We start from the raw sequence: 14,475 nt of genomic DNA, 5'->3' as shown, positions 1-14,475 counted from the left end.
ATTCAAAATTCTTAAGGCATAACGGTTTTTGTCCTATCGATTAGTGTTGCCAACTACAACAATCGACAGGTGACCACCTCTAGTTGCCAGCAATTTGCAAGCAAAGTTTTGTTTTGCAGAAATTTTATCCAAATTTAACTTAAAATTCGGTTGCGAAGGCCCAAATTTGGATATTTAACTGTAAGCTGGTCGACTGAACGTACTGCAAGCATAAAGGTGAGTGAATTTATTGGCCAATACAGGTAGCACTGTATTCAGGTATTTTTATCCAAACACACATGCATGGGGGCCAAACAAAATTTGCAAAGGTAAATGCAATAACAGCAACAAACACATGAAGCGAATGCAATTGCATACGCATGCATACAAATACACACACATGTAGCCTTCACCCAAATAAAATGCAGCTTGCATCTATTGATTTGCATGCTGCACTTGTGCAAAGAAGTGTTGCAAGAACGAGGGGAGCGTGTGTGTGTGCAACAGCTGTGTGCCTGCACCCCTTCCCACTACCCACTCCCCGTACTGAGTTATCACCCCCTTTCCCAGTTGCTTGGCCAATCTACACAAGCTGCGCTTTAAGCCACGTGTGTACTTTGCTGTTTGCATGCCAGCACGTATCTACATTTGTACATACCCGCCGTATCCTCTAATTGCGTTTCTCTTACCCCCATGGAGATGAAAACGGGCAGCAGCAACAACAACCACATCTCGGCCAGCAGCAGCAGCAGCAACAACAACAACAGCAGCTCCTTGGTGCAACAACAGCAGCAGCAACGCGCCACCACTTCCGTTTCCGTCTCCACGTCGCACATTGTCACCGAGTGGGAGGATGGCATCATCTTCGATGTGGACGATCCCGACTTTTGCAATCTGGCCACCGACAAGCTGAACTTCATTGGTGAGTGCGCCACAGCCAGTTCGTACATATAATTAGCCACCCGATTATATTTATAGTCTAGACATCGCAGTAATCTATGTTATTTACGATTAGCAGTAGCGAAGCCCACTAATTGAGCAGCGGAAAACGCTAGTCGCACCTTTGTACCAGCTGCAGCGGCTTATCGCCCAGTGGTTTTCCCGACTTTTGGAGTCCCGGCTTTTGTCTGATCGAGCGGAAACTGCCGTATACTTTTATTAGTGCCCGTACACACTTTATCTTCGAGTGGCATTGATAGTGGATCGCCTATAAGCAAGGGTCATCAATTATACAATCCCAGAATAGCCGGCACTCTATCTTCCCGAAAGAGTTCCATCTAAAATTAGTCCCATTCCGTGCTGTTTTTAGAACGTACCCGTGCACATCCCACGAAAATTGGCCGATCCATCAATTACCATTCGCAATGGATGAGAGAGTGGGGGCTCTCCAATGGGGCTAATTGTTTAGCTCGCCTGTTTATCTGCCATCTGATTAGCCGTACAACTGAGTCGTGCGACTAGCCTATTCACACGTTTCGCTTGTCACCCAGAACTCAGCCGCCCAATTCACGCGTTTGTCATGTGACTGCGATTCGGATCGGATCGAAGCGGACAAGCCTCTCCAGCCGATCATGCCTCTCCTTCGATTCACCTGCTGCGAAATGGGTGCCAAAAGAGTGTGCAAACATTTCCAATGCCCCGGCAGTTCAGTTCAAGTGGAATTTTTCCCCAATTTCGGTAAACAATAATATTGCCGGCTTATGCGTGCTAGCGTGAGCTGCTTTTTTTTTGCATGCATATTGCTTAACCTACTCGGCACGTGTCGTCCATAAAAGGCTTCTGCGGAGTAGGGCTTATGGAGCCCGTGTTGCGTGTAAGCCAACCATGAGAACTGGAAATGATGTCCCTTATTCGGTCTTAAGTGGCCTAGTTAAATAAAGGGGACCATCTAGGAACTGCCGGTGCTCGATTAACTGGTATCTACTACGTTTTTTACTAACTTTCGGTTTATTAAGACTGATTGGTTTATAATAGTATAGCTTGTTGAACTTTCCCGCTCCGAATCTTAGTACTTTGCTTTTCGTTACTTAACCCAAAAGGAAGCGAAAGTTGGCCGGTTGCAAACTATTGCGCTTAGCTCGCACATTTGCGAATGATTAGCATATTGCATCAGACGATTTGCAATCGGCTTCGTCTGCCAGAGCTACACAGTCTCAGTTCACGTTGATGTTGTAAGGCTTTAAATGAATCGGAGAATTCACAGTCAATCAAAGCTGAAAGCGATTTATCTGAGCTATTTATAGGACTGGAAGTCAGCTTTATCGTCGTGACTCACGCACATTAGATTTGATCTTTCGCCTGAACTCACAGGCCGTACTTTACCGCTTATCATGATGGATGTAGTGGAATTTTATTATCTGAACTGATCGCTCTTGTGCTTATCTCGTGTGGGACTTGAGTCATCCGTCGTCTAGACCGGCTATTCCTTATACAACATTAATTATAATTGCTGGAGCGGTGGGAAGCGCATGTAGAATTCGCTGGCGAATCTCAGGCGCGGACACGGGAGCTTGCATAAGCGTTTTGCATGCATAAAATGCTTATTAAAACGACAACGTAACGACAGTTTTAAAAATAAAACCGTTTTCGGTTTCGCAATTTCCCCCCAACCCACTGTCTGCGTTTTCCGTTCCCATGCTCATTATAGAACGAAACGCCACGCGCAGTCCGTTCACCATTTGGTATAATTTGTCGACTCGAGCGTCCGTGCATGATAAGTCCCATTGACTACCACTGCCGCCGCCTGTGGAATGGCGCAGCAGCCCCGACGTCTCAGGTTCTCCAACCTCCAATCTCCGCCGAAAGCCGATAGCCCATAGACCTCCGCAACTCAGTGGAAGTGTGCTGGGCGGCACAGGTGCGGATGGAAAGTGCCCAAGTGCAATCCGACCCGGCAGCACCGGGTGCTGATCGGGATCTGGCGCCGGGCTTTGTGGTCTGGCCACCAGTTAGAGGCGGCTCCAGATGGCCCCAACCGACTCGCTGTGGTCTCAACCGGTTCGATGCTAAATGCCCCCCGTTCGGCGCATATAATCCAAGACACAGCGAGAACAGATCACCAGAGTGCCAACCAATAGGCGCCAATTCCCAGACCTCAGTAATCGTTGTTGACATTGAACCTATATCTGTTAATCGTTTGCTCAATACTGTGTAAAAGAAGAAAGACCCTTATTCAACCCATTCATTCAGCTCCTCAGTTCGAGGAGTTTTGAAGAGCTCATACTACTTACATGGGTGTATTGCGATTTGGAACGGGGTGATGGGGCCAAAAGAATTTCTATATTTACTTGGCAACAGAGACCTAATATAGCTAATCTATAGTTACAGGTATTTTTGTGTTCTGTAACGCTAAAGCCCCACTCGACGATCGACTTGGAGAGGCCCGACCGAAGCGATTGCTGGGTGTGTCCGTGTGTTCTGCGGATTGATTTCAATTCGAATTGCGCCGGTTCACTCGTCCACCCATTCATTCATTTGTTCCTTTATTAATTTACAATTTTAGCACACACAAACGAGCATATAGATAGAGCCATTGCCGGGCACTACGGCGGTCGAAATCGGTTCAAACCGGCACCGGTTGTGTTGTGTATATGTTTACACTGGGCAAATGTTCCGTGCGACGCAAATCTAACAGAGAGCCAACCATGATGTGGATGCATATAGTATTCCAACCGCTCCACGAGATGCCTTTGCTGATGCTGATGACGATCCGACATCTTACGACGTCAGCTAGTCGCTCGCGCCACTTTATTGACTAAATATACCCCCTCGAACTTGTCGTAAATTCCCGCATTTGCATCACACACGGTAGTCGTCATAGAGATAGAGATCTTAAGGGCTGGGAGACGCCACCTGGGAAATAAGCTGTGAGATTCCTCATATCAATATTCAAATTTTTATTGTTCACTTTGTAATTGGCAAGCAACTCCAAGCTCTGCGCAGTTTATACATAACATAGCTTAAATAAGAAATTAATTTTCTGCGAACATAAACATTTAAGGCCCTCAGATAAGAGCCAGCCACAATCTTCCTGGGAAAAATACTAATCTGGTGTTCTGTAGAACCGCGAGAATTGCGAGGTACACATTTAATCAAATCTGGAGTTACGAGAAATCTCTAAAGCTGATAATACATGAGCTACTACAACAGCTCCTTATGCTCGGCACGTTTTTCTTTGTTAAGTCATATAATAGTAGTAGCTCACATCAAACTAGTTTCTTTATTGACAGTTTATTAATTAGGTCCATTCTCTAGCTCGCATTTCGAAATGAGTTGAGTGGGGAAAATGAAACAACCAAACCAGATTAAACTGAATTGTTCTACGCTTGATTTGCAAGTTCGAGAAAATTGTCAGTTTAGGGAACCAGTTTGTTTGTTAGCCATGTGCATGCTAAAAATTAATTAAATATTGTCCATGGGAAAGCCCAAAACTGGAACCGAACAAATTCATTGAACAAACCGAGAGTGAAACCAGATCGAACCGAAACCAATCTTCCCGAGGCTGAAAAGCAAAGCCAGAGAGAACACCTTCCCTTGTGGAAAGGAAATCAACCTGGGTCACGTGTAATTAACAAACTGCTGCATTATGCAAATTGCTAATTAAGTGTTCTCCAGACTTCCACAAGTGTTAATTGTCGCACGCCAGCCCATCCCTTGTGGAGTGTTCTAGTTTCCGACTGGCCATTTTGCACTTTGCCTGCGGTTGGGAATTTTGCAAACCGCAACTCGGCGTTGCAAGTAGTACCTTGAACTAGTGTTCAATGTGCCGCATTGAGTTTTCGCATTTAATTCAATTGCGTGGCAATCTGTTCATTGCTTTTCCAATGAGCACAGCCCTATAATCCAGAAATCGAAATAGAAACACAACAAAGTGTTTCTGGGCCGTTCCATTTTGTTTCCTACTTACTAAGTCTAATCGAGTCCAATTTGTTGTTTTCGCAGCGAAAGATATATGCAATCGCCAGATAATGGAACATAAACCAACTGTTTTCAGTACATTTTATATCGCTTCCCAGTAATTTTGCTGACATAAACATATGTGATCTGTGGCTTGTTTATTCAGTGGGATGACTAGGGTTTTTATTATTAAATAAACTTTGCGGAGTATTAATTCCAGTATTAGTGATATTTTCTAAGTAATTCTAAATATTGTTATGATTCCCGTTAAATGCTGTGGCATAGTTTTTGTGAAGTAATGAGTGCTAAACTCTTTATCGATGATTTAAAAATGGAAGTTACTTCTTTTAATCACTCAACTTCTGCAAATTTCCGGGGATACCGGCTTTCTTGTTTTCCAACAACAAAGGCTATAAACAATTGTGGCAATTATAATGCTTTATTTGTTTTATAACTCTACTGTACTATACTGGACTAGATTAGAAGATCTTAGTTCGACTTTGTTCCTAGAACCTACCCTATTATTCTTACGTACTTTCCCTTGGATCTTATCTACTCTGCGGTTTTATCACCCATCATCGCAGTCAAGTTTACCGAGGGTTACGTATGAAGCGTGTATATAATCGTGAGACGATCAGACAAAATAAACGAGATCTATAAATATTGAAGAGGCGTCATTAAACCTGAATAGAACGCGTTCTATTTTTAAGTTTGTTTATAGGAAATAGGTTTACCCAATATAAATAACATGTATAGCTTTACCCAATATAAATAACACATACTTCATGCGCCAGCAGCCCTTAAAATAATATTATTTACTCAGTTATGAGTAAACATGCATGTTATTTAGGAATAAACCGCACTTTGATAATGACATTCAAAAATGGCAACCCTCTCATTTCTGCTTGCTGAGAATAGATGCGGTTTTCCCGCAACTCATCGTCGGATTCAGTGAGGAATGTAGCTCCAGTTCTTGGGCGAATCACACATTTCCAGGGCCAGGGTCACGTAAACCTGAGCTCGCTGCGACCCACCTTCTTGGGGTCTCCAGTCATGGACATGGTCGCGGCCAGTATCAGTCATCAGTCACCAGTCAGTGGGTCGATTCAGAGCCATGCGATCTACACTCTGTATGCATTCATTCGTAAACAAGCAAGATAACATGTCATAGACCTATTTGTGGGAGCTTTTCCCATTTCCCATTGACGAGATCGCTTTATCGTCGCTGGCACGGTATGCAAATTAATTACGTGGAAGTCTTACAAAACCCTTGGAATTAGCATGCCGCAGGGGGCCAAGGGTCAGGGTCGTCCGTTGGCTTTCTAATTGCCCTTGTCAACAGTTTCGTCTGGCGGTCGGCGAGATGGGCTCGTAAATCTTTCCGATCGATCCGGTTGGAGCGCAGGGGATTGGGGGAGTATGGTGTTCAGTACTAAGTGCAACTATGTGGCCTGTGATTATAGAACCGATAGCCACTTTCGTTGGATTGTTGCGCCCAGACGGAGTCACGCCCCGTTTTGGCAGTTTACCCCGAGATTCGTGGGTACTTTTCCCCCATTAATTAAGTAAACGATTTCCATAGTACAGCCGCATTTTGGAATTCTGATTTCGGTTTGTTTACACTCCAAGTCTCGGGGCGAGGGAATCCCGTGGAACGGGTTTGTCGCATTCGAGCTAACTCATTAGCATCAGCATGTGATGATGGAACACCCAAGCCCCGTTCAAAGACGAGTTTAACGATCAAAGCGTGGCGCTGACTGGCCAAAAAGTGGCATAGATTCCCCCGCCAGTTCAGTGAATCAGCCTCCCACGAATCGCAGATCGCCATCATTTGGATATCGAAAACACAAAACAAAGCCGCGCTTCTGCCCTGGATGGCTGTTGTCTTTCGGGGCTGTGTTCCTGATTTCCCTCGCCATTGACGTCAAGCCGTCGTGGTCGGTCGCCTTTGTTTTTGCATTTGACTGTGACGGATCCATCCGCATGTGAGCTGTATATTTACACACCAGCCACACCAGCTACAACAGCCACCCATAACAATAATTAACAGACACTTTCAGGAGCAGCTTTGTTTGCTTAGCTGCGGAGCAACTTGCTCGACACAGAGCTCAAGGCGGAGCGAAGACTCCCGTACTGGCCAAATCCGAAGAGGAAGCGCATGTCTTCGAGCAGCACTTGAACACCGTGCTTCCAAGTGGGCTATCTTGGCACACACAGTTTGTAGTTGTGGCATAGTTGAAACTGCAATACCCTGCGCCAAATATTTAGTTTTGATGACAGTCTAATAGTTATTGGGGCAAAAGTCGAAGTACTGATCATAAAAAACTAATAACACTGTTGTTCGTACTCAACAAATAATATATTTGGCAATTGCGGTTTGATTTATTCGCAAATACTGCTAATGCATACTGCTTTCTACGGAATGAATGGAAAACTAATATAGACAATGATCTAAAACTTCAAAGGTTCATTTCCGTAAGGTAGCTGATAGGTGGCGGATGGCTAAGTGTGCAATTAAGTCGAGCTTCTGATTTGTGCATTCTAAATCAATTTTGCTAGCTAAAATCTCCACAAGCCCTTGGAGAGCTGAAAAAACGCACTTAAACGTAAATCACTTAGATTGTAGTTTTCCCATAGGAAATCTCCGGGAATTCCAAGCACACTTCGGAAAATAATAAACAGCTTTCCGATTTGTTTTGAACACATGTACGCATTGAAAGGGGTTTTCTATAGCATTTGTTTGAAAATGGCAAATAATAAGTATTTCAATAGCTGCCCCTTATAAACACATATTTATGATGTTCAATCCGTTGATAACACCTGAACGGTGTATAAATCAAGCGATAAGATTGAAATAAATATTTCTGTCTAATTCATCCGGTGGCGAAATATATTGTTAATATTTTGTACGAAAAAATTGGGTACTGGATATACTAATCAGGAAAACGATGCACGCGATTTTGGAATCGGAAGAGTATAAAAATACACACGCGTGAGTGCGGAGGCACTTAATAAGTTTTTAAAAGGTTTGCAAAATATTGTTTAAATATTGTTATTTTCGGACTAATATCCTCACGTTCTCTGACGCAATTTCCGCCGAGGTGAGGCTGTCTCTCTTTTGTGTGGGCATCTCGGGCAATTGCCGTGTGACCTTCTCTGGGGCGAAGGCACCACTACTATCGCTTCCACCGCTTCCATCCCCACGCCGGACTAAACTAAAGTGCCGCGAAATGATCGCGGTCATTGTGCAATTACCTATGCCAAAACGATGGCTGTCATCTCAAAGTAATCTGTTCTTTACGCATAAAGTGTGGATTGTCCGCAACTCGAAAGTTCCACCTCCCATCCCATATTCTCCACCTAAATCCGCCGGAATATATCAGATTCCGTGGCCCTCCGTGTGGCGAAGTACGAAACTGCGCCGCGACAAAAAAGTTGAATGCCTGTGAAAAGCGTGCTGGATTGTGAGGGTTCCGCCGCTCTTGCTTTCTAAATAAACATTAATTGTTTATACTATATGCATGCTGCTTTGCCCGTGTACGAATGTAGTTATGTATCTGGTTCTGTGTGTAGTTGGCCGTCGCCTGCGACGCTGAATTGCATTAATTTGGCGAGGGTCGCTCGGATTGACTTTGGTACGTCTCCGGTTTTGGGTTCTTGATTTTTCGACTGCGGCTTTGCTCGGGGTGCTCCCTTTTCGTTGGGCTGGCGTAATTGGAGACGCCAGTGGAGCGACGCGCGCGCCTTGGAACCCGGCTCATATGCGGCTCATGTGCATAAGTTGGGCCCGGTCTAGCTGCAGTTTGGCAAGTTTTTGTCCATTAACATGCCTGCGCTAGCGAAAATTTCCATTGCGGCGGGATGACAGCCGCGGGAGTCACCTCGTCTTCACATTATACATACCAAGTGGGTTTTACCATTACACTTTTTTTACAATTTGCCGCAGAGACACGCGCATTGCAAAAAAAAGGGGTGAAAAGCGGGGGTGGGAGGCGGTCTTTGCTGATAAGATTATCAGCAGATTGATAAGCGAAAAATGGTGGATGTGCCGCGTTTATGTATATTTATGGTGTGGAAATAACCGCAGAGAAAGAGTAATGCTATCAGCATGATATTGTCATCTGTTGCTGATTAAATACCTTTTTTGTTCTAACTAAATATACATGGTCTGGAAATATCGCAAAACTGGTTTATAATTCGAAATCTCTTTTGAATCTTTAGCAATTTTCCAAATAACATGTTAATGGACATTGTGATTATGGGAAAACACACCCCCTGATGGAATTTTCCGTTGATACCTTTGCGGATCTAGTGATTAGGGATGCGCTCTACCTGCACCTCCGTTGAGGATGCCACTGCCATCTTCCGGCTACCTCGCTCTGTCCTTCCTCTGGCTTTCCACCTGCCCCGTTGTCACGGACACGAACCCGAACCCGAATTCGAACCCGTAACCGTCCCTGTCCTTGCCCGGCGCTCTACCTGTCATAGCGCGAAGTGATTTGTTATTCAAATGAAGCAACGTCGTCCGTCGGTTCCTCTGACGGTTGCCAGGGGGCATCTTGTTTGCCGTCTTCTTGGACATGCGTCAATAACCAGCGGGCGATTACACCTAGTCGATGTACTAGTGTCCGTCCGGTCAATGTGTCGTATACGTACCGTCCGGCCGATGGGGCGTATGGAGGAGATATCGGTGTGGGTATCTGCTTATCGGTATGGGTGCTTGGGTGTAAGGGTGCTCGCCTGCTGTGCTTGACCGTTAAATGTGCTCACCCTCTCGCTGGTACCCGCTACTCGTGAACCAGTAAGGGCATAACGTTTTCGTGGAGAGACATGTAACATGTTCTAAACCTTGTATGTGCTGTGTGTATGATTTGGCCTAGATTAAGTTCAAGGCGATTAGCTTTCCAGCTAAAAATTTATTACTTATCTTAGACCAAGACAGTTTAACGACACCGCATAATTCGCACCCACAGCGAGTAACAGGTATCCTCGGGTCGGGACACTCGCTGGTTTTTGCTTTGTTTTGGTTTCTTATCTTCGGCTCTCTTCAGTTCTCGCTGAGAGCCGCTCCTGTTGCCAACTACCGCTAATTTGGTCAGCATCAGACTTTGTTTTGGCATTTTGCTTGTGTTTTGATCTTTATTACGTGTTTTGCACGGCACTCGGGTGATTTTTTTTAATTCGTGCGTGTGCTTGTGTTTTGGCAAGTTCAGTTCGTTAGCTTTGCTTTGTCATGCGATTCGGATTCGAGTTCGGGTTCGCGCAATATCACTCGCTCGTCTCTCGCACTCGCACTCGCTCTCTGCGCTGACTAACGGACTAGCGGCTCTCCGCTCTCGCCAGTGGGATCGGCTATAAAAGCGGGGCGATCTCAGCGAGCGCCGTTCATTTGAGTTTCGCGGTTCGAGGTGCTTTGCTTGCCCACTTGGTCTTTCGGCTCTGGAGAAAACTAATCGTATCGAATCGAATTGAATCTGGGGAAAATCAGTCCGAGTCCCAGCTACACAGTTCAGTTTCGCTTCCCAGTCCAACTATAAAAGTGCGCTGCAGTCCCAGTCAAACAACTGCATTCAGATACAAACTATCAAAGTCTCAAACTATTGCCAATTGCATTTTCATGAGCTAACTGTCTCGCATCGCGTGTGAAAAGTTACAAACAGAAACAAAACAACCCAATAACAATTGCCAACGGTTAATGTTAATGTCCAGGCAATTATAAAAAGCAATTCGATTGTCTGACTTACGCAAGGCCAACTACAATTACCAATAAATACGGCGAATAAAGCAGCACAGAAATCCCAATTTGGATTTATTAATAGCGCTGTATAAAAAAAAAAAAACATAAAACAACAACCGTTGCTGTAAATAACCCAACAAATGTAAGTATTTCCGTGCCAAAAATAACTCAAAAAACTGAGGCGCCCGTCTGTGTCCCCCCAATTTATCCGATTTATGTGCCATTGTGTGTGTGCCCTTCTATAAATAAATAAAATCAAATTAAATGCAACTAGTTGTGTGTGCGGCACACAATATGCTCCGATCGGATAAATTACAGCAATTTCGCTTTTGCGCCGTTGTCGTTGCCGTTTCAGCTGAACTGAAAATTGCCTCGCAGCCGAGGCTCAAACCAAACTGCAGCCAAGCAGGGGCGCAAACCAATGCCCAGACTATCCCATGTTGTTTGGTTTATTTCGGGCACGTCCCGCGATTATACATACTTTCTCGATTCGATCCAGCTAAATATAGAACGTCCAACGGATGGCCGCATAACAACGCAGAAAATGTACTTATTTATTTATTTATTATGATGCCAGGCCAGCAGACGCCATGGCAGTCATGTGCCTCGGCTCGCCACAAAGATTTTTGCAACTTTGCCAAAAATCGTGTGGACAATGTAGACAGCCACATAGTATACCTTTAGACAAACCCAATAGACAGTATTCCCCCATTTGAGACACAAGCGTGGGCCATTAACGTTCCGCCTCCAATTCCGAATAATTCGCACATTAAAGTTTTTTAATTGCTTGAACGCCAAACAATTGAAACTACACGAGATGACGCACTGATCAACGGCCTCCGTAGTGTGTTTATGGTGCTTTCAACCGGATTTCAGCGGTTGTGGTCTTGGACCGCTCTCCACCTTCAGTTTCCCCACAAATAGTTGTTAATTTTAGCCAAGAATGTCGTCCGAGTTGCTGCGGAAAATGATACATATACCCATTTGAATGATCTGAAGCTCAGCTTGGTACAGTCGAGCTCTCTGACATTTGAGTCACGCACCTGTACAACAAGCTCGCTTACCTTCACCGTCGATCGTTTACCTGCCTACCTGGCCAGCATTGAACTCACCTTGTTACATGTGATGATTGGATGAACTTTAACTGACTTCTTCTGTTTTCCCTCTTTACAGTGCCATCAGCAGCCAACATGTCGATCGCCAGTGTTCACGGTCCCCAAATCGCCGACATCTGCAGTCCCCTGTCGTAAGTATCTTATTTTGGATGCCCATCTTCAGATCTATAGACATACATTCATGATTCATTTAGCTGGAAGCAGCGATTCGTTTCAATTCGCTTTAATTCCATTTCCGTTTTCGCATTTGCTAAATATCGCTGTAAACAATGTCAGGGCTGATTTGTGGGGGATACGAAGGGGCGTGGATCGGTGGCTCATTCATGATTTTAGCTATCTAATCGGGCGGGGAATGGCGACTGGGCCAGGGTGCAGAGTACACAGCCACAATACCACTCAATACAACTGAATACAACACAGTATCGTAGAAACCATACCTGCAATTTGGCCACGACTTTGGCCCATTAATGAAGGGGGCCAGCACCTTCAGAGCTCAACAGTTCGGCGGCGTCCGTCTGTGTTTGTATACAGCCATAAACATATATACCTCTACCCATATATACATATATATATATATATGTATGTTCGCAGTCGTATCATTATCATTTCGCATTTTGGGGCCGCACAAAAGCAACAAAAGCCCGTCGCCATCGCTCACATGATCGGGCGAAAGTCGCGCTGTAGAGTCGGGTACAGTTGCCAATCATTGCCCTCGTCCCCTGGTCCCATCCCCACATCCCACTTAGGCCATCCCAAATCCCACGCAGCTCATTATCATAATCACGCCAGCACACGCCACCACCCACTTGGCAAGGTCACGGTTGCCCGACGCCCGTCGCCAGCCGCAATTTGTCACGATTACTAATCAAGAATTCCCCGCTTCGGCCTAATCTCTTGCAGGCATCACAATCTCGGTCTGTCTGCCTCGCTGCCAGATCTGGTGGGCAGTCCCCTGGAGATCAGCATGGACAACGTGCTGACCATCGAGGAGCTGCGCCAGCACATGGGCTCCTGCTTCACCTGCGGCGTCTCCTGGACGGACGACCATGTGTCCCTCGACTGCAGCGAGTGCGGTGGCTACAGCCTGGAGCGTCCCTGTCCTCTGTGCGACGGTCAGTGCGGTGTCCAGTGGAAACGTGATTTCGCCATGGTGAGTTGAAGTCACTGAGTGGAATCTCCCAGTGTCGAATTTTGCGTAACTCGAACCAAAGCCAAATTTCCTGCACTTACTGCTCGTCATAACTGAAATTTCTTTATCTCAAGCCATTTGTTTGCTGTGTTGAGCCTTTCTGCTAGTCCCATTTTGATGGATACTAATTTTTTGGGAGTACAGAAAATGAAACCGATAATAATTGAGAAAAGTTAATATGCATAACAGCTTCGCTTGACACCTCCACATTTTTGCGATAAGTCAACACAGCAAAGCATTGAAAGCCGGGAATTAACATTGAGGTTTTCTAGATTATACGTGCATACACAACTTTTAGTAGATTGTTTAAACAAATGTTCCAAGCTTCTAGTTCGTTAGCAATCAAATATATTACGTCTTAAGTTTCTCTTTAGAATGAAACATATTCGAGTTATACAAATTCAACTGACTTGCTTGTGTTTGCTTACCAAACTAACCATTTCCTTTTCTTTTCCTTACAGTCCCATGCCTGCAGCCAAGCTCGCTGGGTGGGCGTGTGCATCAGCTATCCGGAAGTCGTGGCCGGAGTCCAGTTGCCCGTTGGAGCAAACGCTGGAGCCGCCACCTCGTGTGCCGCCGCCGCTGCGAATCAACTGCGTCTGGCCCAGGAGCTGTGCTCCCGCCTAGAACAGCTGTCCACGTCGACGGCGAGCAAAAGCGGTCGCATCTAGAGCGGAGTCTTCCGCATAGTTCCTTCGACAGCCAGACTGCAAACACGCCTCCACATCAGCCACACCCCCGCACACAGCCATTCATCCAGATAGCAGAAGCAAAAGCAGAAGCAGAAGCGGAAAGCTGGAGCAGAATCACCCCCACCTGCACACCCAAACACACAGTCTCTCACCCGTAATTTAGGGCCTAATTACTAAGCTTTTTAGCTGTTAGTTATTATTGTTGTGCAGCGTTGAGTCTTTAGTTCTTTGTTTTGCACACCATTTTTTTTGTTTTATGATTTCGCCTCACCTCACCGGTTTCGTTTTCGTTCCGTTTCGTTGTGTGACTATGCAAATGTTTAGCAACTAAGTTAGTTCCTTTGTTTACCTTCTAATGGCACCATTTTGTTTGCACACATGACCTGTTCTATCCAGGAAAAGACTTCTTTCTGCTTAGACTTAAGCCGAGTTTAGGCATTGCAGTGATAACGGTGATATTAGCCAGAAAGAATCGTGAGCAAATAGTGAATTTACAATGATGTAGCAAATGTCTAACGATAGCTATAGCGATATGAGATGATCATTTTTGTATAACCCACACACACACAACAAACAGCCCGTGTAATCGTGTAATCGCGTAGAGATTGTTGTTAACAATTAGTTAGTTGTTGCTTTCTGCCTTGTGTCAAAGCTTGTTCGAAGCGAGGAGCTCCGCGGGCACAGATCAAAGCCAGCTGCGATGGTGCCGGCGGAGGGCTCAGTGAGCGAAAGAAAGAATCTTCCAAATTGCATAATGCTCAACAAAGTAACTACAGGATTGAACAGTCTCTCCAAAGGGGGAAAGTGAAAGCGCGAAAATTAAGGAATTAAGGATGTGAAAACACCACGCACAAGGAAACAATTAAA

At 45.2% G+C, this 14,475-nt stretch overlaps 1 protein-coding gene across 2 annotated transcripts; it reads left to right on the top strand.

Annotated features, from left to right (window-relative positions):
- The first annotated feature begins 79 nt into the window (after positions 1-79).
- Positions 80-14,462, top strand: LOC6526383 (protein pinocchio). Of its 2 annotated transcripts, XM_002087466.3 has the most exons (5): positions 80-216; positions 679-901; positions 11,786-11,858; positions 12,628-12,877; positions 13,378-14,462. In XM_002087466.3, exons 2-5 carry the CDS (start codon positions 679-681, stop codon positions 13,585-13,587), a joined length of 756 nt encoding a protein of 251 aa, XP_002087502.1. In that variant the 5' UTR covers positions 80-216; the 3' UTR covers positions 13,588-14,462. The 2 variants fall into 2 exon arrangements, with proteins under 2 accessions (XP_002087502.1, XP_015053334.1); XM_015197848.3 differs by lacking the exons at positions 80-216; positions 679-901 and adding an exon at positions 10,273-10,754.
- Positions 14,463-14,475: the final 13 nt, after the last annotated feature.

This window comes from Drosophila yakuba, chromosome 2L, assembly GCF_016746365.2.
Source record: "Drosophila yakuba strain Tai18E2 chromosome 2L, Prin_Dyak_Tai18E2_2.1, whole genome shotgun sequence".
NCBI lineage: Eukaryota > Metazoa > Arthropoda > Insecta > Diptera > Drosophilidae > Drosophila > Drosophila yakuba.
Note: the sequence above shows the minus strand (reverse complement) of the source record. Positions and strands in the feature narration are given on the sequence as shown.